At 40.7% G+C, this 25247-nt stretch overlaps 1 protein-coding gene across 1 annotated transcript; it reads left to right on the top strand.

Moving 5' to 3' along the window:
* Positions 1-25247, top strand: LOC311055279 (B-cell receptor CD22-like; the record flags this gene model as incomplete). Its single annotated transcript, XM_084071410.1, has 10 exons — positions 1-22; positions 213-593; positions 692-940; positions 2076-2336; positions 2904-3164; positions 22081-22344; positions 22547-22631; positions 22718-22787; positions 23648-24105; positions 24927-25247. Coding segments are annotated over 10 exons (2052 nt in total). The 3' UTR covers positions 24928-25247.

The raw sequence follows: 25247 nt of genomic DNA on the forward strand, positions 1-25247 counted from the left end.
ATGGAAATAGGCAACGCTGCAGGTCAACAACTAGTGTTCTGAGAAGTCCAAGGCCTCATTATCTAATAACATCTTGGTACTAAGATCCTGTTTGTCACATTGACTAATAATGTGGGCCCCTAAGCAAAGAAACATTTACTGTCCTCGAATGACTTTATGATTATGATTACCGTATGATCATGATTATGATTATGATATGTTCTGTGTTACAGATGACTGGGGAATAACCTACAACTATCATCATGTGTGCGCCATTAAGAAAGCAACTGTGAAAATAAGCTGCACTTACATCTACCCGGCCAGTATCCCATCCAATTCATATTATCCTTATCATTCTTATCAACGTAATGTCAAAGTCAACATCATAAACAGTTTTTGGTTCACTAAATGGGCGTCTAAAGGACCTGTGGATCTGTACCAGGACGCTCAGTATGCAGGTCGTGTGGAGTACCATTGTGTCCAACCGGGCAGCAGCTGTATCCTGACCATTAGAGACCTGAGAGAGACTGATTCAGCAGATTACATGTTCAGGTTCATAACCAACATACGAGAAGGGAAATATTCTGGTAAACCTGTCACGTTGGTTGTCACAGGTAACTTTTTCATTGGTCGTTTTTTTTCATAATTAATCTATTGTGACTGCAATCATCATGTTTTATTTTAAATTATTCCTATTTATGGCACCCTCTAGGCCTGCGTGTGACGATGACTACTTCCACAGCGATAGAAGGACAGAATGTGACATTGACCTGTAACACAGACTGTTCTCTGACTGACAACCCCACCTACATCTGGTACCAGAATGGGCAAAACCACACAGAGAGCCAACAGAACTATGTGGTTGTAGGTCCAGTCAGCAGTCAGCATGCAGGTGAATACTCCTGTGCTGTCAAAGGTCGAGAGGATGTCAGAGCACCTGAAGAAACTCTGACTGTCAGATGTGAGTAGATTCATGTTAAGTTGTGCTGTTCATGTATTGAATCTGAAATCATAGTTTTATTTGGCTTGTTGTGACTGTGTCCTGATACTCAGCAAACAAATGAATAACGACTGTGATTAGTTTAGCTAGACACAAAATTGGTCCTGCGTGGGAAATACAGACGCCATAAGCAGCACAGCAGTTAAGATATACAGTTACAGGGTAAGAGAAGTAGCTACAGCAAGATACAGCAGGGTAAAAACAATCACACAAAAAAAGAAACAGCATAACAATAGTATAAAACAGTATTATACGGCCTACAAAAACCTGCATTATGCAGGACCAAAGAAATTATAAGAATACATTAATTGATTGATTGTATATTTCATTAACTTAAAACATTTACAAGATGCTTTTGTTTTTGTTCTAGAACACAAATTAAAATTAAATGTAACAAAGGTTCTTTTGTGCTCAATACTAACTGCTTAGACGCCCAAGCCAGAGTTTAACGCATTTGAATGCCTTGAGCTTCAAGTAAAATTCCTCTCTTTGTTTGAGCTGAAGGCAGGCAGGTGTCTGCTGGAATTTCTACAATTGCTACAAATTGCTACACAACCTGTATATCTAGTCATTTTGGGGCATAAACAAGACGTTGAAGGATAGAATTAAGTCTGATAATGATGTACCGTGCATGTTCACATCATGTTATAGGGTTATGCTATAACAATGTAGATGGGTGTGTGTATTTTACAAGGGCAGGCACTAGGCAGTGCTGTGCCTGTGCCTGTGCCTGTGCGTTTGCGTGTGCGTGTGTGTGAAGTTGTATTTTTGTCTATGCTGTAATACTTGGTTGTTGTTGGACTCTTGGAAGATTAGCCGATGGGCTACAAGAGGTCCAAATCAAATCAAATCAAGTACTACTTGGCTGATTTTTGCTCCCAGTTTGTCCCTGTACAACCATAACTGACAATCAACTTACTTTATCATAGCCCTTCCTTCCCCTAATTGTCCCATGCCTTTTCCTACATGTGCACAACCCCAAAACAGATTTGTACACTACTGATGCACTTTTCTAATTTCATATTAAATGTTCCACAGAATATTGTGACAATAATCATCATGATGTTTCTTTTTTTTAATTTATGGCACCCTCTAGGTCTGCTGGTGACGATTACTCCTTCCATAGTGACAGAAGGACAGAATGTGACACTGACCTGTAAGACCAACTGTTCTCTGCCTATCTACCCTGTCTACATCTGGTACCACAACAGGCAGGCTCTAAACCTCACAGAGAGACAACAGAACTACGCGGTTCTAGGCCCAGTCAGCAGTCATCATGCAGGAGAATACTCCTGTGATGTCAAAGATGGTCGCAGAGACCAAGGTCCACGTCCCACAGAAACTCTCACCATCAGATGTGAGTAGAATTTGCATGTCTGTAATTACAATTAACCCGGTGAAAAGTATTTTAACCAGGAAAAATAATTAAATATATTTTTTCAGGAAAAGAGGGAAAAAAACACTTTGAATGGACACCACTATCACAAAAAGATCTACAGGCTCACAACTCATCTTGATGCAACGCGTTGTGAGCTTGCTTCTGCACAACACTTTTGTATGACTAAGTTGGGCATTAATATACGAAGAATAAAAACATACGCTGAAATATGTTGATAGAAGGTTTCTGCCCGACAACAGCAATATACTTTTTGTCTGGACAGACACAGATGTAAACTGCAACTGGTTAGCGGATGCACACAACCACAATGCAGTATTCTAGTTTTAACCACATGAACCTTAGTGTCCCTATTTTGGACATGTCATATTAGCTGAACATTGGGCAAAAAAGGTGAACATTCGGGAATAGCATTATGACACAAAGCGTTGTGAGCTTGCAGATCTGATATTTTCACTATTTGTTGTACAATCAAGTACACAGATTTAAGTGGTTAAAGTTAATCTATGTTAATATGATGTTCTGCAGATGGTCCAAAGAATGCTTCATTATCAGTGAGACCCTCAGCTGTGATAAAGGAGGGTAGTCCAGTGACTCTGACTTGTGAAAGTGATGCCAGCCCGAAAGGATCGTACACCTTTTACAAGGAGAACACAACACTGCAGGCAAAAAAAGAAAAACCTTTTAAATTCTCCTCCATCAGCTCCAATGACAGTGGGACGTATCATTGTCAATCTTCAAATAAATATGGAAACTTAACCTCATCCTTTGTTGTTATAGATGTCCAATGTAAGTACACAAAATATTTCCACTCTACCCAAGGGCAACAGTGATATAAATTATATCATAAAAATAAGTCGACACACTGTTTTACCAAATATAGGAGCAGTATTATGAGCATGTTAAAAATGTTCAGCCAACTATTTATCTGTTTCTATATACCTTGCTCTCCAGATGCCCCGAAGACTCCCTCAGTGTCTGTGAGTCTGTCTGGTGTAATAGAGCAGGGCAGTGAAGTGACTCTGACTTGCAGCAGCAGTGATGCCAACCCACCAGTGGTCAATTATACCTGGTATCGCAAGAATGACACCAAGTCAAAATATACTGGACAGAACTTCACCATCACTAGTATTCAACCTGACCACAGTGGAAATTATTCTTGCTTTGTCCAAAACAAAATAGGTGGTACGAATTCCACCTCTCTGTCTGTTGTTGTAGCAGGTAACAAATACCCAACTACTCATTCATTCACCCACCTACTGTAGGCTACATACACTTGCTACTACATTTTCATCAGCAAATATGTTGAATATATGTTTTTCTCTGCTCAGATTCATAAAGTGTTGTTTGAGTCAGTGTTTTAAACTGAGTACCTGATCCCCAGTTTCATGGATAAAAATAGCTGCAGCTGCAGGAATACCCTTAGTCGTTCTCCTCATCATAGCCGTCTTTGTCTTCCGGTGGGTCAGGTAATGAACTTTTGTTTTCCCATTGCACTTGAATCCAAATTAATTTGTTAAATCACCGACTCACCTAAAATGTACTCTTTCAACAATAGGCGAAAGAGGGCCTCCAGGCAGCCACCTGACACTGTACCACCAGTGCGACCACCGAAAACCACAGTCCAGGTAGGTTATAGCCCAGGAGAGACAAACCGTTTGACACTTACCCTAGAGGGGTAGCACGGGTCTGCCCAGAACCGAGAACCGAGCCAGGTTGGATACAAAATCTTGACTTGTCCCTCGGGCATGGGTCGGATGGTAGAGGCCTAAAGTCTGCGAAAAATGTGCTCTGTCTGTCTGTCTGCAACACAGAGCAGAGCACACGCCGTGGTGCACGAGGTGACCGACAAACGACACGGCTATTCGGCTAATCTGAATGCCATGGTGAAATTGGCATTCAATGAGCATTGGGTCCATGTTCACAACTTTCCTCGGCCCGTTAGGAACTGTGTCCAGTTTTCCCCGCTCCCGCTTCGGCACGGGTCCAGTTATCCACGGGTCCGTTTCGGACCTGGCCCAGTGCAATCTGGGAACCCATCGTCAAATAAAAAGGAAAAACAGCGCCGCCAGCGTTTTTCGTTTTAATTCTGAATCGGTTCTTGAGAGATTAGGTCCAGTGGGATCATTTAGAATTTTCCTCGGGTCCGTTCAGACCAGTCCAATTACCCACGGGTCAGTTTTGGTCCGAGTGCTTTTTTTGTACCTGTGCTACCCTCTAACCCTGTATACCTATTTTTGATTCTCTCTCTCTCTCTCTCTCTCTCTCTCTCTCTCTCTCTCTCTCAGAACAACTCTGACTCTGACTCTGACTCAGACTTTGAGATCTTCTTACCTTTGGCCAGTAGCAGCTCTGCCTCTACAGCTCAAATGGAACAGCAAGCTGATGTTGACTACTCCACCGTCCACTTCACTCGCTATAAGAAGAACCAGGAAGAGCCCTACTTTTCCACCGTCCAACCACCACAGCCGGAGGGACAGCGGGATGTCCACTATTCCAGCGTGCACTTCACTCGCTCTAAAAACCCTAAAGCGCCCCTCCATTCCACTGTCCAACCACCACGGCCCCAGAGACAGAATGCCCACTATGGTGTGGTCAAATTTAAAAGGTCCAATGCTGCCCCTTGGTGAGATGTCTGAGACACTACAACTGAATAAATTAGAGAGGCTGATTACACCAGACTGATATTTATTCTATTTTGATGTGTTTATTTTTTCAGAGCCAGACTCATGGATGAGGAGGATTCTAGATCTTGCAATTTTCTACGTGGAAATATCTAATTTTATCTACTCGAAGTCCTGAATTTAGCCGACTCGTGCAAAACTAACAACGAAAGGAATGCTCGACAGCTTTGATGAGTGGGTAATGTTACGAAATGCAAGGTCTTCTCCATCACTTTCCAAAAGAAGCCACCACCTGTGCCCAGTCCCCTTCGTATTCAGGAGCAGGTGTTATATACAGTGGTGAAAGTGGTTGACATTTCTTGCCGGTTTTTTTTTGCGGTTTCGGGTAAAGCAAAGCAAAGCAAAGTTTGTTGTTTACCCAGGGTGTCGGACTAAGCACGAAGCTTGTTTCCAGCCGGACCCTCCATGGAAGCCTTGCTCAAGGGCTATTCAGCGGTGATTCATGATTGATGTGATGAATTGGGGAATCGAACTAGGGACCTTCCGGTATCAAGGCCGCCCCTCTAACCACTAGGCCACCGCTGCCACTTCGAAAAATGTGCGGGTTTGGGTGGGTTTTGGTACTTTTTTTCCTTTACTTTATTTCGGTTTTAGGTTTAGGGTTAGGGTTAGGTTAGGGTTACTTTATTTAATTCTCGTTCTCATAAATAAATCCTGTCCCTGGGCCCACCCATGGCTGCACCCCTGATACACATGATGAAAACAGAGCTATATTGTCCAACTTGACCATACTGTACAATATGTACATTTTCAAAAAGCCAAAGTTTAAATGGGGCTGAAGCGGTTTATGTATGTTTTGTCATAATAATTAAAATCCACAAAGTAACTAGTAGTATTAAACTAAAGTTTTCAAATAATTGAGGTGGAGTAAAAGTATAATATTTGCCTATGAGATGTATTGGAATAGAAATAAAAAATATTGCAAATTGGAAATACTCCAGTCAAGTAAAATTACCTTAAAATTATACTGAAGTACAGTATTTGAGTACATGTACTTAGTTACTTTCCACCACTATCAGCATTAGATAAGATGAATTACTCACCTTCTGAAAAGATGAAAGAAAACACACTTTTGTTCCATAGCCCCACATTGTCTTGGTTTCAGAGATCATGGTTGTAAATATGTCGAACTTTTGCCACAAAGTATTTAAATTCCATAATGTCCCATGACCCACGTCCGTGTTTACATTTTTTGACGATGCACGTTAGTGTGGAGCTGTGTTCCGTGAGCAGAAAGCTGTCAAGTGGCCTCCAGAAAATAAATCTGGTTTCCTTTCAAAACGATGTGCATTTCAGAATAAGAGTTTTTTTTAAACTCTATCCTTGTTTTGTTACAATTCAACACACGTTTTATTTTGAAATCATACTACTGGAAGTAGAAGTACCCAGGTAGCCTAGTTGAAACTACTTAACTTCACGCGAAAGCAACAGTTTACATACTTGAGTTTATGCGGAACGGGGGGAGAAAAAAAAATAAGTCAGGGGAAATCCTAGAATAAAAAAGAAGGATGGATTACAGGGGCGTGTCCCAGCGTAGTACCGGGGTATTGCACATGCGCAGTAAAATCCTGCCTGAACATACAAAAAGGCTCAGTAGATGGCAGCGTGTGACCCTTAAACGGTAGTGTTTGTTTTGTGTCACTTCAGTAGCCACGGAGACCTGCTGAAGATCTTTATTTGCTGAAATTAAATGTTAATATGGCCAAAACAAGTAGGCCTATTTAGTGCCATAATAGGCACAATTGTGTGGCATATCGCTGAATGAATATTAGCCCAAAGTTATAGAAATCATTAAAATTCTCATCTACTGATGCTTTACTGTCAGGTATTTTGTGCAAATTGAAGTGCTCGAGATTCAGATGTGCTGTAGTGTGGTAATAAACAGCATTGTTTTTAATTACACAATAACCATGACCATACACATAAATATAAATACTTTTAAATAGGAAAATGTTAGTGCTCCGGAATTGCATTTGGAACTACATACAGAGTATGACAACTAGTGTAGGCTACTTTATTGGATTTGTAGCCCACATATTAAGACTATATTTGGAGTCGCTGCATAGAAGAGATTAGGTAAAACAATGATATATATATATATATATATATATGCGTTTAGATATGCTCACAGTATAAAAACGTATATTCGTCTTCAAAATGTATTTTTATTTGTTGATTGTGAACACCACGTGATATGCATATTAATAACTTGGATATGGGGGTTTATGTCACTTTGTTGTTGTTCTTTATAACTATGTAAGTCATTTAGTCCACTTAAATTGTGTATTAGAATTACAAACCTCCAGCTGTTTAGGTGCTGAGTGGAGAGAACAACAAACACACACCTCGACCGACTGAGGGTTTTATGTAGCGCCTCTGCTGGAACACTCCGTCGTGCACTTCCTGATAACACTGCGCATGTGCAATACCCCGGTACTACGCTGGGACACGCCCCTGTAATCCATCCTTCTTTTTTATTCTAGGGGAAATCACGGATCTGTGAGAGTGTCCCGTCGTACGCACAAATTAATGAATGGTTGTGACGCCCTGTATGTTAATCTGACGTTAGTAGATTATGTTTTATTCTTGAACATGGCCATGGGTCTCCTGGCAGGTTATTTAATATGGGATTTTCACAGCTGCCTTTGACTTTTTCTTAACGGAACGGCGTTCCGGGACCGAATCTTTTACCGGAACGCCGTTCCGGACCGTTCCGGCCCACTTTCACCCCCATATATATGTGATGTGACACTGATGCAATTCTGGGAATTATGCTGCAAAAAAAGACCTGCAGTGGAGCAAACAGGTTTCTGCAATAATAATTTAAAAAAAGGGGAAATACATGCATACATATTTTTTCCTGCATCACCTCAAGGGAGCCAATATCCTAACAAGACCTTGTGGCTGTCTATACGGGACATCTGAGAGTCTCCCTGGAAGTGTCAGGATCTGTCTCCTTGGGTCCAACAATCCTGTCTCACACCCTGACAGGAAGATGCTATATGCAATGTGTGCAAAGTGCAGCATTCCCTTGGGCGAGAGTATGATGGCTAATAAACAGCCTTTAATGTTGCATCCAAACCATAACCATAGGGGTTAGAAACCAGCTACGATTGTAACGGTCACAAGATATACAGCAGCTTTCCCAAGTTCCAAGGTGCTACATTTCTGAATGGCTTCAAAGCTGTGAACACCATTGGACATTTTCCTGCACCTACTGTATGGGTGCTTGGACTGACATGCACTAGGAGGACACTTTTGGCACCTTTGGGTGTGTGGACATTACATTACATTACATTACAGTCATTTAGCAGACGCTTTTATCCAAAGCGACTTACAATAAGTGCAATCAACAAAGGTAGGGAACGAAAGCTACTAATCACCAGAGGTTATAAGTGCATTTTCTGCAATAACAAGCAACCAAGAGCATACCTAGCGCTAAGGTAAAAGTGCAATATATCAGCTACCTATTTCCTTAAACAGATGAAACAAAGTAGTCAAATGAGCAGGAGCTAAAAACAAATAATTGTATTGACTAAACAAGATCCAATAAACAATTCAACAATAAAACAAGCATTCGTACAACTAGTTAACAACAAGTAGGCCAGGCAAAGAGGAAGGGTAGTGTTTCCTGAAGAGGTGGGTTTTCAGCCTGCGGCGAAAGATTGGACTTAAAGGCATTGTAGGGAACATTAAGCCTAAATTAAAAAAATATTTATATATATATTTTTTGCATTTTTTCCCCTCTATCAGCCACTATATAATGATGCTGGGGTGTTTTGATACACAGTACTCTTTCTGAAAACCCTATTTTCCCTCATTGTTATTGTTTGTGCAGTTCGTTTCCCGGCCACCAGGGGGTGATGCCTCCATAGACTTCCATAGACTTCCTTACGTACCGGACAAATATAACAACAACAACAACAATAGGGAAAATAGGGTTTTCAGAAAGAGGCCTGTGTTTCAGTGCAGGAAAACACCCCAGCATCATTATATAGTGGCTGATAGAGGGGAAAAAATGCAAAAAATATATATATAAATATTTTTTAAATTTAGGCTTAATGTTCCCTACAATGCCTTTAAGTGCAATTACACACATACACATCACATCATGTAACGCAACATAATTTGTACATAGGCTACATAATGAAAGGACTGCAATGAAAATAAGCCGCTGGCTTTTGATAATGGTATGACAATGTATGTAATTTTACATATGTTTTATTATCAATAAAGATGTCAAAGTCAATCTACTTAGGCCTACTGCATCTGTGTTCCTATTCCCAGTGCATTCCAAGTCCAGTATTCTCAGCCCAGTGCACGCCCAATGGGTGCGACAGCAACTGTAATTTCAATTTACAGCCAGATTTACTGTAGGCCTATGTCTCAGCAAAAACTGCTGTGTGACATTCCGCTTGACAACAACTATGTATTTTCAATGAAAAAAATCTAATCATGTGAATCTTGGCCTCCATATGGGAACAGCATGGCTTCAATGTGGATCTCAGCCTGTGATGGCAGTCATCTATTACGTCAATCTTCTAATATGACCTATCTATCACATATGACTCCAAAGCTGGTATAAAAATGAAATTAATATTTAAAAATTAATCTAAAAAAGCTTCTTTTTTTTGTGGAGGTACTTCTGTGGCCTAGTGGCAGTAATACCAGGCCGCAGTATGCACAAGACATTTGAGGCTGATTGCTCCAGTGGTAAGAGATTAACCAGACACACACAAACACAAACAGAGAGTAGGTATCCAAATTTAAATTGTGTTTAGTTTACAGGATCAGTAATAATTTAGCTCCCAAATATTTAAGTAACTACTTTTCCAAGGTTAGTGATACTCACAGGTATTCCACCAGAGGTAGTTCCACTCATTTTGTGCCCTGCCGTTTCAAGAGCAATATGGAAAATCTTTCTTATACTCGGCGAGGTGATCAATTCTTTTCACATTTTTTTATTCTCATTAAAAAGCTTGTTGTCCAATAATATGACTTAATTTTAAACCCTTTTTTTGATCAATTAGATCTTGAAAAAAATATTGTTTCTTGTTGGTTGTTAATGTTAAAGTACATATTTTATTTCCTGTTGGTTTTTGTTTGTCTTAATTTTCCTATCATGTGAACACACCTCTTTTATTTCTTGTTTTCATGTTTGTCTTTTGTTGTTTTGTCTTTGTCTTTGTTATTGTGTTCTTGCTCCCTGCCTCCCTTCCCTAAAAGGACCACAATGGAAACAAGCCTTCTGTCTTTTTTGAGCTTTTTCAAAAAAAAGATCACTCGGAATGGACGGATGTGATGTCATCCCAAAAAACGTCCCTTCCGTCCACTCCTATATTAGGATTTGTAGAAAAACAATTCTAGCTTGGATTCTTATTTTTTTCTGAAAATGAGCCATTTTTTTGCGATAGCACAAAATGGCCGATCGCGGTAAAAAAAAATGTTCCAGTGTATAGACGAGACCCTCCCCCACCCCCCGGACACTATTTATTTACATCCGCGTGCACGTTGCGGCTTCTGCAGCTCTCCAAAGATCGTCAAAACAAGGTTAAAAACGCTGGCAGAAGCTAAATAATGAATTAATTAATTAATACCTGGCAGGGAATGTGTTAAGGTAATAAAATCAAGTCTAAAGTTCGGCAAAAACCCACCCACTTGCATTGAGAGTTATTTCTGCTGACACCAGCAGGGGTAAAACAGCTAAACTACAGGCCATTCATATGAACGGTTACTTCCTATATAGACTAAATTTCAAAGGTGGATGCTGGGCCCTTGTTATAAACGCAAATAAGAGTAAAACAAAACAAATTTGTTTAAAATACTATTAAATTGTAAAATGGGAAAACAAATTATAATAAATCTCAATGATATAAATTATACCAAAATAGGTGCACATTTGCACTTTCTTAAATAGATAAAGATCTTAAATTGGTCACTTCTTTTTGCACCTTTTCCTACACCTGGCAGCAATGTAGCAACAATAAAGTGCCACACAGCAAGCAGCAACACCGGCAATTATCTGATCGGTTCAGTTGTTCTTGATGTCAATTATCACTCCTTAAAAACACACTGGCCCTCATTTATCAAGAGCATATAAACCAGCTTATATTTACACCAACGTCGAAGTCACATTTATCAACAAATCCTGTACAGCCAATCCTAGCGTACATAGACCCCTTAACAGACGACGTCACACTGATAAGAACCAGTATGCGTGCAACCAGTATGCGTGCAATGAAACCCATTCTGTCAGGTCTCGCTAGGACGCGCCTCACTAGCCAACACACAAGAGGGGTTGGGTTGTGCTGAAACCAGCGCACCCCGAAACAACAGGTTGGGAATTGATTGCGTGAAACAATCACCTGTGCGTCCAGTCTCAGGAATCATCTGAAATGATTAAGGATTCCCCATTATAAAAGGGAAGCTGTATTCTAATTGTGAAAAAAAAAAATCTTGAATGTATCGATACCAAACTCAGTATCGATACAGAGTATCTATTTGCACATGACTAAACAACAGCACGTGTCAGGTTAACACAAGGAAGCAAACTACGGGGGCTAGGAAACAAAACTATACTGAGATAACACTAAAGATACAGGGAATCAAGGAAACTACAACAAACACTGGCTACTACAGGTGACAACATGGCACACCAACAAATAATTGCTAACACAGGGAGGATTAAATAGGTACAGACTAACAGGACACAGGTGAGCACCAAGGACATGACAAGTCCTGGAAAAGACGCGCTGTGATTGGCCAGTAGACAACACGCTGTGATTGGCCAGTGCCCGTGTCCCCCGGAAATATGGCAGCCAACATACGAAATAGGTCGCTCCAACGAACTGCAGAGGCCAATGAGGTATCTAGGTTTCTCTATCTATGGCTCCAACAAACTGCAGAGGCCAATGAGGTATCTAGGTTTCTATATCTATGCAGTGAACAACATTGCAAATGACTGGTGAGAAGACAGGTAACAGTAACTATAAGTAAAACAGGAAACACTACGACGGCACTACAAAATAAAGGTACATAACTGTAAAGTAAAACCCATAAGTACAACACAAGACAGGAAACAATAAAATGTCACTACAAAATAAAACACAAGGCGACAGATCCTGACAGCCAGGTCATGCCTTGTTCAACAGTACATGGACATGATGCAAAATTATGAATTCATTTTACTTCATAAAAAAAAGAAGAAAAAACACATGACATACAGTATATAAAGTTTAAAAAGGCAGACTCAAATGCAGATAACCTACATAACTAAAGAAATGTGTCTGAACATAGCACAAGCACAACATATACAGTAGTAATACCCGACAAGGTTTAGGTTGTGTTTAGAATGGTGCAAGGTTCTTGATTTACCAATGATCCTAGATTGATGTGTTTACCTTGCTTACTGTCGCTCTGGATAAAGACGGTCTGCTAAATGTGTACATTGTAAATTGTAATTGCTCCACAGCCTGTCACTAATACACTGAAATATGGTTATTAGATTATTTTAATGCAAAGCATTTCAACAAATGTCCAACTCTTGCAATTCATGACAAGCTCACTAAAAACCATGAAACATCAACACGATGATGATTTCCTGTGTTTGCTGTTATCTTGTGATCTAACTATAGGTTATGGCATTAGTTATTTTTTCCGGATATACAGATTCTATATATAGCTCTATCTCTCTCTCTCTCTCTCTCTCTCTCTCACACACTCACACACACACACACACACACACACACACACACACACACACACACACACACACACACACACACACACACACACACACACACACACACACACACACACACGCGCGCGTTAATATTTCTCACAGATTATTATCAGGAAACTCACTAACATGAGTTCTGTGGTTCTGCTGTTGAACTTGGTGATTTACCGTCAGTCTGCCTGCTATGAAGAGGAAGGACGTGGACGTCAAATTCTGTTCAATAATTGTATCAACCTCGGTGGAATCAACCTGTAAACAAGTTGCCAGCATACTCAGTAAGTATACTCTTTTTTAGACAACAAAATAAAACATTTTTAATTAAACCTTTTTTTAATTCAAATTCTATATTGCATTTAGACTGAGTACAATGACACGGTAAAGATAGAGCATATACAGAGAAGAGAGCACCGCTGTTATGATCTTGTTAAATTATATTATATTTCCTCTTATGGACATTATCCACCAGCTAATGTGTTTTAAAACATCTGAAGCCTTCAACTGGGAGGAGAGGCCTAACTATGAATGTTAGAGGAGCAACACGTGGATTTGTGCTCTTCCTTTTGACTGTACCAGGTATTGTACATTTATATTTATTAAAGGTTTTAGAAGTTTTTTGCTTCATTCTCTGTGTTTCAGATGAACATGTGAGGAGCTGTTGTGATGTGATGATGTGATATCATGTCAAGTGTCATATGTTGTATACAAAATGTAATGACCTTTCTCAATGGAAAACTGATAAAAGTGAAATATCTCCCTGATCTTAAATGGTAGTCTTCTAATGTGCTGAGTATGGAGTAATACAGGTAGCAGAGCCTGAATGCCAAGACCAAATATAATATCCACTTGTATTCATTTATATTATAAATTAAATGTTTTTCAATCTATTGAATTTGTTATCTGACTGAAATTATATCTTTATTCTCTAGTGAACAAGTGTGTGGAGTCTGTGTCTACAGTGTACCATATAATGAAAGTTCAATGACAGACAATGCAACACTTAGTGTTCTGAGAAGTCCAATTAAGGCCTCATTATCCAACACCATCTTGGTACTAAGATGCTGTTTGTCTCATTGACTAATAATGTTGCCCTCTAGCAAGCAAAGAAACATCTCCTGTCCTCTAATAAATGTATGATTATGATTATGATATGTTCTGTGTTACAGTGATACAGGGTCAAGATGGCTGGGGAGTAACCTACAACCCTCGTTATGTATGCGCCGTTAAGAAATCAACTGTGGAGATAAGCTGCACCTACATTTACCCATCCAACGCAGGTTACGAAGTCACAAACAGTTTCTGGTATAGGGAGGCTGGTGAACCTTTAGACCTGAAACAAGACTCTCAATATAAAGGTCGTGTGGAGGACCGTTGTGACCGACAGCGCAGGAGCTGTACCCTGACTATTGGAGACCTGAGAGAGACTGATGCAACAGATTACAAGTTTAGGTTCATAACAAACAAACCAGATGGGAGTGGCACATATACTGGTCGCCCTGGAGTCAGATTGAGAGTCACAGGTAACTTTTTCATGGGGAGTAGTTCACCTGGTACAATTCTTACTGTCACAAGTAGTGTTGAACTTAAACAGAAACATACATCAGTGTAAATGTATTAATCTATTTTGACTAAAATCATAATTTTGTTTTTTATTTATACATGGCACCCTCTAGACCTGCAGGTGACGATGACTCCTTCCGAAGTTACAGAAGAACAGAAGGTGACACTGAACTGTGAAAACAGCTGTTATTGGGATGACAACCCCACCCACATCTGGTACCAGAATGGACAGGTTCTCATAGAGACTAGAGAGAAGTATATGACTCTAGACTCGGTCAGCAGTCAGGATGCAGGAGAATACTCCTGTGCTCTCAAAGGTCACGAAAATCTCAAAAGTCCTGGAAAAACTCTCACCGTCAAATGTGAGTAGATTTTTGTTAACTTGTGCTGTTCATGCATTGAATCTCAAAGTACAGATTTATTTTTGTTTGTGACTGTGTCCTGATAAAAATAGTCCACACACACTCACTTCGCCTTTGAATTGACTTTATATAATAATGAAAAAAAAGCATTGACAAGGAAAAAAAATCAATAATAAAAACTCATTTGAGCCCTTCGCAAAAAAATTACAATGCCTTTAATTCTAGTATTCATCTTGTAATGTAATCATCTACAGAATATACAGATATTTTTTGTCTTTTGCCTCTTAGTCCAAGAATAATCTTGTCTATTAGGTCAAGGTCAAATGTAAGGTAAAAATGTTGCCCTATGCTTATGCTACAGTATGTACTGTATGCATAATATTTAGCATATTGTAAATGAATGCGTAGCTTGTGAGCTAGGCAGCTTTACTCGAGAAGTTTACACTCACGTGCAACACTATTGTGGTTTATGTAACTGTGATGTGTCAAGCAGCTGAACTATTTGGTGGTTTATTTAAGCTCACCTCACGTGTTGCTCCTCTCACTGTCACTGAAGGTTGCTATGTGCTGACTTTGCTCCCAGCACCACCCCAGCACCACCAGTGGGCTCTGCTGCCCCTGTGGTTTCTGTTTCCCCTGGGGGGTTTTGTGATATATACAGCTCTTAAATGGTTGTCTTCTATTGTGCTGAGTAGGAGTAAAAAGGTTGTGGGTTCGAATCCAGCGTGGTGCATCTGGCGGGTGAATCAGTAGGATGCAACAGCAGTGACAACACACAAATGTGTGTGGCGAGGAATTCAATTGGCACAACAACTAAATTGGGGTAAAAATGGGGGAATAGCACACAAAAAAAGAGAAAAAGGAGTAATAGCCTATAACATGAAAGTTAATATTCACACGTGCATATAAAGTAAATATAAAAGGTTTTTCAATCTATTCATGAGTTATCTGACTGAACGTTCTTCACTTTGAGCTCATTGAACTGAGGCAGTAGTTTAGTGCTAGAAAGTTAACAGGTGTGTGTGGTCTGTGTGTACAGTGTGTACAATAAGATGCGAGAGAACGGTCTAGCCAACACCAACTCGGTACTCCTGGATCGCTGCCCTCCACACTCTCATATCTAGCATCAGGGTCTTGAGCTCTACAGTGTTGTTACCTAAACTATCGCTCCGCAGTGCATCTACGTAGGTGGTGTGCATTATACTGTACACAGCGTTTACAGTATACTGGTGAAAGTTCATGTAAGTCCACGGCCTCAGTATCCAACACCATCTTGGTATTAAAGGACGACTTCACCCATTTTCAACCTATCTTCATATAAATGGTCCTCACTAATGCTCATGATAAAATGGTAAAAAAAAAATCTACTCACTCTGTGTCTCATAGGAGGGCTGTGGACACTTCAGAAACCCGTCTACCAGTGACATCATCGTTAGACAGACATTTTTTTCAAACAAGATTTCATTTTTTTCATTTAGATTTTTATTAACGCGAGAACAGTGGCTTCCATTATAATAACTTTCCAGGAATAGAAAGCCTGCAGTTTCTATTAGCTTGGATTCCAAATCGATGATTGTCACTGGGTTTCTGAACCGTCCACAGCCCTCCTCTGAGACACAGACCAAGTAGATTTTTTTTTACCATTTTATAATGAGTATTAGTGAGGACCAATTATATGAAGACAGGTTGAAAATGGGTGTCGTCCTTTAACATCCTGTTTGTCTCATGAACTAATAATGGGGGCCTCTAGCAAGCAAATAAACATATACTTCTTAATTGCACTGTATTGTGCTGTTTTTTTTATGTATTGTATTGTTCATTAATATATATTGTCCCTCTCAAATAAAGTATCTCCTGTCCTATAATGACTTTATGATTATGATTATGTTCTGTGTTACAGCTGTCTGGGGAGTAACCTACAACTCTCACACCGTGTGTATCAGTAGTAGAGGATCAACTGTGCACATTTACTGCACCTACAGTTACCCATCTGATGAGGATTATAAAGTCACAGACAGATTCTGGTTTACTAAAACAGATAAAACAGAGGCTGATGAACCTGTAGCCCTGAAAAAGGACTCTGAGTATGCAGATCGTGTGCTGTACCATTGTGATGATTTGGACCGCAGCTGTACCCTGACCATTAGTGACCTGAGAGACACTGATTCATCAGAATACAAGTTTAGGTTCATAACAAACATACCAACGGGGAAATATACTGGTCAACCTGGGGTCAAACTGATTGTCAAAGGTAATTATTTCACGGGGGAGTAGTTTACCTCCTGCTACAATTCTGACTGTCACAGGTACAGAAACACATAAGAGTAGTACGTTAATTCATCTTTGTGATCTTTTTCTTTGGCCCTGACTAGACTACTGTGAGGAAGTCAGACGTCCCGATGAAACTCTCACCAGCAGCAGTGCGTAGGTTTTTGTTAAGTTGTGATGTTTATTTATTGAATCTCAAATCACACTTTTATTTAGTTTGTGACCTGTGTTCTGATACTCAGCATACAAATGAAAAAAAAAGACTGTAGGTTAGTTTCTCAACTAGCCCCATCTGTGACCTCCCTCTTCACTGTAGCTCCAGAACACATACTGTAGCATTGCCATCCAGAATTGGGGTTCCGAGCGAATTGGTTCCCAGTGAGCCATAGACGGCTATTAGACGTCCGTCTAAAACCGGGTTATAACTGGTCTAAAAGTGAAAGTTATTTCAACGGCTAGGCTTAGCCTACTTTGATTAGCTGTTTTTTAAGCGTCTATATATAGACTGTCTATATATAACCATTGAAATGACGTTGCTAAGCCTAGCCGTTGAAAAAAACGTTCACTTTTAGACCAGTTTTTACCCGGTTTTAGCCTAACTGTTTAAACATATTTTAGACTTCTAATAGCCTGAAAAATGCTCAGTGGGTTCCTACAGATGTAGACAATGATGAAGGTCACCACTAACTGTTCTGAGAAGTCCAAAGCCTCATCATCCAAAACCATCGTATCATAAGCATAGTACTAAGATCCAGATTCTATTTGTCACATTGACTGAGAGAACGAGAGCAATCCATGGTCTCGAAGGGCGGATCCAAACCCAGGCACCCGGAGCAGCCACGTCCTCCGATTGCTTCACCAATCTATGTCCCCGCCTCCCCTCCCCTCCCCCCCCCCCCCCCCCCCCCCCGGTCTGTGCACGGAGCAGGCTGACGTCACCAAATTTAGAGCGACGCCCCTCTGCACTCTGGTTGGTTAGGAGTTAACAAGGTCCTAAGACCATCGTTCCTGCACCGTTCGCCCAGACTTTTTTCTTTTGAAACAAAAAAAAAGGCTGGGATTCCGAGGCTACATTGACAATGTGGCCAAGCAAAGAAACATCTCCTGTCCTGATTTTATGATTATGATAATGATATGTTCTGTGTTACAGATGAATGGAGAGTAACCTACAACTCTCCTCCTTTGTGCGCCATTAAGGGATCAACCGTGAAAATAAGATGCACCTACAGTTACCCATCCAGTTTCCGATCCACTTCGTATTCAAATCATCGTTTTCCTTCATTTCATTATCATGACCGTGACCTTTACCCTGCCTATGACACTGTCACAGCCGACATCATAAACAGTTTCTGGTTCACTAAATGGGATGTGGATCTGTACGAGGACTCCCAGTATGCAGGTCGTGTGGAGTACCATTGTGTCAAACAACGCTGTACCCTGACCATTAAAGACCTGATAGAGGCTGATTCAGCAGAATACATGTTCAGGTTCATAACCAACATACGAGAAGGGAAATTTGCTGGCGAATCTGGAGTCAAGTTGGTTGTCACAGGTAACTTTTTCATTGGGGGTTCCTTTCATTTTGTTTAACATCTAGGAAATACACACATCAGAGTAGAAAATATCTGAGTATCTGCCCCCTGTCTGTGATGATTTCTGAATTAATAACCTCAGACAAACTGTCCCCGCAGGCTATGGGATGAACGTTCCATACAGTACCCGAGTACTGAGAACCAATAGTGTCATGTGTTGCTTCATCAGACTGTATCCATTCATGTTGTTGCTGGGTAGTGGGGGGAGGGAGAGAGAAAGAGAGAGAGGGGGGGGAGACAGAGAAACAGAGAAGAGACACAGAGAGAGAGAGAGACAGACAGACTCTGAGTAGGTAAAGCCCACTTCTGATTGACTCGACACCTACAGTACAATGCGTGTGTAGTGGAACGCAGTGAGCTGGGATTGAACCCAAGGCTCCCACTCGCCAGTCGGACGTGTTACCAGTCATGCCAATAGGGCTGAGCCCGATTGGCAGGTCTGTTGCACGCCCCTTCTGGCTAATTTGACTGTGGGGGCTACACGTGCACCGGACATTAGTGTTGGCCAGTAACGCATAACTAGTAACGCATAACTATAATGCGTTATTTTCTCCACTGCTTGTGGTAAACATGCACTGCTTGTGGTGCACATGCAAAGTCAGAATATTGAGGAGAGAAAAACGCAGTTTGATGGCACTGTATCAGACAGTGTAAGTATTATTATTTGGGCATGATTCCATTTGGAGATATTTAATCTATTTTTTATTATTTTTTACACACATCAGAGCAGTACATTAATATATCTATTGTGACTAGAATCATGATGTTTTTTTTGTTTGTTTGTTTTTTGCACCCTCTAGGTCTGCGGGTGACGATGACTACTTCCACAGCAATAGAAGGACAGAATGTGACACTGACCTGTGAGACCGACTGTAATCTGATTGACTACCCCACCTACATCTGGTACCAGAATGGACAGGTTCTAAACCACACAGAGAGCCAACAGAATTATGTGGTTGTAGGCCCAGTCAGCAGTCAGCATGCAGGAAACTACTCCTGTGCTGTCAAAGGTCTAGAGAATGTCACAGCTCCAAATGTAAATCTCACCGTCAGATGTGAGTATTGTATTTTTTTAAGTTGTGCTGTTCATGTATTGAATCTGAAATCATGGCATGTTGTGACTGTGTCCTGATACTCAGCATACAGATGGATAAAGACTGTGATTAGTTTAGATAGACAGACACATAGACCTAAGACCTGTATTGGTCCTGCAGGGGAAATTCAGTCACCAGAAGCAGCACAGCGCAGCAGTTAAGATACAGTTACTGTACAAGAGAATTAGCTACTGCAACATACAGCAAGAAAATCACACAAAAAAAGAAACGCAACAAGAATTGCAATTAAATGTAACAAAGGTTTTTTTGTGCTCAATATTCAGACCGAGTTCAGCACATTTTAATGCCTTGAGCTTCCAAGTAAAATTCCTCCCTTTGTTTGAGCTGGAGGCTGGCAGGCATCTGCTGAACAACACAGTTAATAATTAAATTAAACTTGTACTATAACTTAGACTTTATTTTTTGGATCTTTTTGTCCACATATTCTTCTCATTGAGTGCAAAATAGTACTGTGTGCAAAATATGAGTTTATTTCGTTAGCCTGTGCAGTACATTACTGTATGCATGGAGTGGAAAACAAAGAGAGGATTGGTCCAATCATGCTGGTCCCTTTATTTTGTATTACTTACTTTCATAGACTGACTGATCAGCTGGTTGACACAATTTGGCTACATGTACTACCAACTACTTTATCTTTTTATGTCAGTTTGGATTCCGTGGATGGTTAATGTCATCTAATGTCCTGGACTGATTTTTGTTCCCAGTTCGCCCCTGTACAAACATAACTGACAATTAGCATCCTTTATCATTGCCTGTCCTTTGACCCATGCCTTTTCATACATGTGCACAACCCCAAAACGTTGTCATCACATGTCCCAGACAGACAGAAAGATGGAGGCAGGTGAAGCATGCCTCCTGGCAGAGATGTGTGCTCTACTGAGCCAGAGAATAGTGTGACAATAATCATCATGATGTTTCTTTTTTTTTTTTGTGCACCCTCTAGGCCTGCTGGTGACGATTGCTCCGTCCACATCAGTCCAAGAAGGACAGGATGTGACACTGACCTGTAATACCAACTGTTCTCTGACTATCAACCACGTCTACAACTGGTACCACAACGGACAGGTTCTAAACTACACAGAGAACAATGTGGTTCTAGACACAGTCAGCTGTGAGGATGCAGGAGAATACTCCTGTGCTGTCAAAGATGATCTCAGAGGTCCACCAGAAACTCTCACCATTAGATGTGAGTACATTTTGTATGTATGTAATTACAATTAATCTAATTTATATTGATTCAATTAAATTACCTTACATTTAGCCGATGCCAAGGTATGAACAAACGGCCTAAATCTTTTTTTAATGCATTTATGCAAGGATTTTGCCGGGCTATTCAGTGCAACAACTCCACTGATATTTGAGGTTGTTTACCTTGCTCCACAGTGCTTACACAGTGATTTTTGCTTTCACATTCCCTGCCCACTTGCCCACCTGGATTAGCCCACCCAAACCGCTCCACATTATGGCCTATTATTTTGGCCATTTTGCATTTTCTTCAAAGCACAGCTAGTTTTTACTACTACTCCAACATATTTTGGCCAAACTTCACCAAAATAAAAACATTTGGTGAAGAAATGTATACACATTCCCTGCGATTGCTGTCCAAAGTTTGCAGAATCTGCTATTTTCACTATTTCTGCATGACACAGTAAGTAGGGCATTAATATACGAAAAAATATTACACGGTTTCTACCCGACAGCAACAAAATACTGTATGAGTCTGGACAGACCCGGACGTAAACTATAACCTTATTGTCTCTATTCTGGACATATTAGGTGAACATTCGGCAAAAACAGGTGAACATGCATGAAAATAGGCCAGCATTCATCCAAAATATTACATCTTCAAGCTCACAATGCATCATTACACAAAGCTTTGTGATATTTACGCTATTTGATGTACAATAAAGTACTATATAGGTATTAAGTGGTTAAAGTTAATCTGTGTTAATATTATGTTTTGCAGGTGCTCCAAAGAATGTTTCGTTATCAGTGGAACCCTCCGCTGTGATAAAGGAGGGTAGTCCAGTGACTCTGACTTGTAAAAGTGATGCCAACCCGAAAACATCATACACCTGGTACAAGGAGAATGCAACACTGCAGGGGAAAAAAGAAAAAACATATAAATTCACCCCCATCGGTTCCAAACACAATGGGACTTACCATTGTGAATCTTCAAATGACATTGGAAAATTAAACTCATCCGTTGTTGAGATAGATGTCCAATGTAAGTACATAAAAGATTTTCAATTTACCGAAGGGCAACAGTGATAAGTCAGTAAATTCTATGTTGATACACTGTTTTACCAAATATAGAAGCAGTATTATGAACATGGTAAAAATGTTCACCAAATATGTATGAGTTGTGTTTCTATACCTTGCTCTCCAGATGCCCCGAAGAACCTCTCAGTGTCTGTGAGTCCGCCTGGTGTAATAAGGCAGGGCAGTTCAGTGACTCTGACTTGCAGTTGCAGTGATGCCAACCCACAAGAGGTCAATTATACCTGGTACCAGAATAAAACCAAACTACGGGCAACTGGAAACAAACTCAACATCGCTAGTACTCAATTTGACGATAGTGGAAATTATTCTTGCGTAGTCCAAAACGCAATTGGTGGGACGAATTCCACCTCCCAGTCGGTTGTTATAATAGGTAACAAATACCCAACAATTCATTAATTTACCCACTTATATACTGTATCCACTGCTAGAACTATATTTTCATCAGCAAATATGTTGAATAAATGGTTTTCTCTGCCCATTTTTCAGTATTTAATTTAACAGATTCATAAAGTGTTGTTTGAGTCAGGCTCTCATTTACTGTCAGTGTTTTAAACTGAGTACCTGATCCCCAGTGTCATGGATAAAAATAGCTGCAGGTGCAGGAATCCCCATAGTCGTTCTCCTCATCATAGCCGTCTTTGTCTTCCGGTGGATCAGGTAACGAACTTTGTTTTCCCATTACACTTTAATCCATCCATTTGTTAAAACACAGACTCACCTAAAATGTACTCTTTCAAAAATAGACGAAAGAGGGCCGCCAGGCAGCTATCTGACACTGTACCACCAGCACGACCTCCGAAAACCACAGTCCAGGTAGGTTATAGCCCAGGAGAGCCAAAAAGTGTTTGAAACGGCTTGACACCTAACCTAAAGTTACCTTTTGCATCCTGGAGCGAGCCTACGTATATTCTTCCACTAGAGGATTTCCCAAGAAGTACTGTTCCACTGAATTCCACCGTTTTTTATTTATGGAGAAAATAAAGCCTGTTCAACTGACAGGGTGATAGGTCTCAGCCACCAGTTATTGGAAACGTTCCATTGGTGTCAGAAGTGGTCAAAGTGGACCGTGCTTCTTGAGTGAGGGACTTGGTGAGGACCGCATACCGCGACAGTGAAGTGCGATGGCGCTCTACTACGAACCAAGGGGAGCAGTGGCGGTAAAAGACCTGGTCACAACCGCTCTGCCAAACGAGCTCAGCTCTATCGGTGCAGTGACTTGCGAACCTGGGTTGGGGAGCGGGGTTTTTGATCCCAGCTCGGTACACAAATTGCTACATTAGGACCCATAGCTTCAGAGTTTGATTTTTTAACAGTGTAATAATTCATTGAAACCTCACTTCTGCTAGTGGATAATGGCTTGCTCCATGACCCAAACAGAAAGTTGAGCGTCAAACACTTCCAAACACCCTTTGGGTCTTCAAAGTAATTTAGGCCTATAGGAGCTGAATTCATTGAGGAAAGGAAAATAATAACGTCTCTTCCTCCTCTCTCTCTCTCTCTCTCTCTCTCTCTCTCTCTCTCTCTCTCTCTCTCTCTCTCTCTCTCTCTCTCTCTCTCTCTCTCTCTCTCTCTCTCTCTCTCTCTCTCTCTCTCTCTCTCTCTCTCTCTCTCTCTCTCTCTCTCTCTCTCTCTCTCTCTCTCTCTCTCTCTCTCTCTCTCCTAACCCCCCTCAGAACAACTCTGACTCTGACTCTGACTACTCAGACTTTGAGATCTTCTTACCTTTGGCCAGTAGCAGCTCTGACTCTACAGAGGAACCAATGGAACAGCAAGCTGATGTCGACTACTCCACCGTCCACTTCACTCGCTATAAGAAGAACCAGGAAGAGCCCTACTTTTCCAATTCCACCCTCCAACCACCACAGCCCCAGGGACAGATGGAAGAGAAGGATCTCCACTACTCCAGCGTCCACTTCACTCGCTCTAAGAACCGTAAAGCGCCAGTCCATTCCAACGTCCAACCACCACAGCCCCAGGGACAGATGGATGTCCACTACTCCAGCGTCAACGTCGCTCGCTCTAAGAACCCTAAAGCGCCCCTCCATTCCACCGTCCAACCACCACGGCCCCAGAGACAGAAGGACGTCCACTATGGTGTGGTCAAATTTAAAAGGTCCAATGATGCTCCCTGGTGAGATATCTGAGACACTATACAACTGAATAAAGTATAGAGCAGGGGTCTTCAACAGGGGGTCCGGGTCCTCACGTTTCCTACAGGGGGGGACGCCAAATCTTTGTCTGATAGGAACTTTTTTTCTACATTAACCACTTGAACCCTAGCATCCCTATTCTGAGGGAAGCATAAGACAAAGAGGTTTGGGATGGGGGGGGGGGGGGCAGACCAAGTACACGTTTTCTAAGTATTGAGGGTTTAAGTGGTTAACTGTCTGAAAATACACATTGACATGAATCCAACGCAACGCTACACAATGATAGTGCTGTCAAACAAGTTTATGAAATCTGCAACACATTTTTAAACAATAGGGTATTGCAGTGGTGGCCATTTTGTAGTGCCACAGATAGAAAGCACATTCATTTTTCCCATAGAGATTTCCAAAAATGTATATATTATTTTTTTTAAGCCTGGAACCAAGCCATTCAGGCTCTTGGTGAATTATGACCATGAAACAATTCTGTGTTATTTGGATATGTAATTATATTAAATACTATATCATATGTTATATGGTCATGATTCGCCAAGAGCCTGGATGGCTTGGTTCCAGGCTTACAATAATGAATATAAATATTTTTGGAAATCTCTATGGGCACAAAATGGCTGCCACTGCTATGCCCTATATATAGTGGGGGGGTCCCTTTTTATATCTCTCTCTCTCAGCTGAGGGGTCCTTGGCCTGAAAATCATTGAAGACCCCTGGTATAGAGGCTGATTAGACAGACAGATATAGATCATTTATTCTAATTTGGTGGTCTTTGGTATTCCTTTTTTTTCAGAGCCAGAGTCCTGGATGAGGAGGATTCCCTTCACAAAAGCTTTAATACAACACAAGAGCAGATCCTACAATCGTCCACATTCTATATTCTGCTTTAGGAGAACTTTATCATTTTATTTGATCTAAGTCATGAATTTGGCCCACTTGTGCAAAACTAACAAGTGGCTCTTGTTACAAGAAGTACACGTTATAGTACACAAAAACATGCTCAAATATTTGCCGGGAATTCTGTGGAAAAACAATACTTAAAGGGATAATTCACCCCCAAAATGACCTTTTTTCTATCGATTAGTCAGTTGAATTCAGGGACATTTGTTTTGAT

The sequence above is a fragment of the Gymnoscopelus microlampas genome (genome assembly GCF_963454915.1).
Source record: "Gymnoscopelus microlampas genome assembly, chromosome: 2".
Classification (NCBI taxonomy): Eukaryota; Metazoa; Chordata; class Actinopteri; order Myctophiformes; family Myctophidae; genus Gymnoscopelus; species Gymnoscopelus microlampas.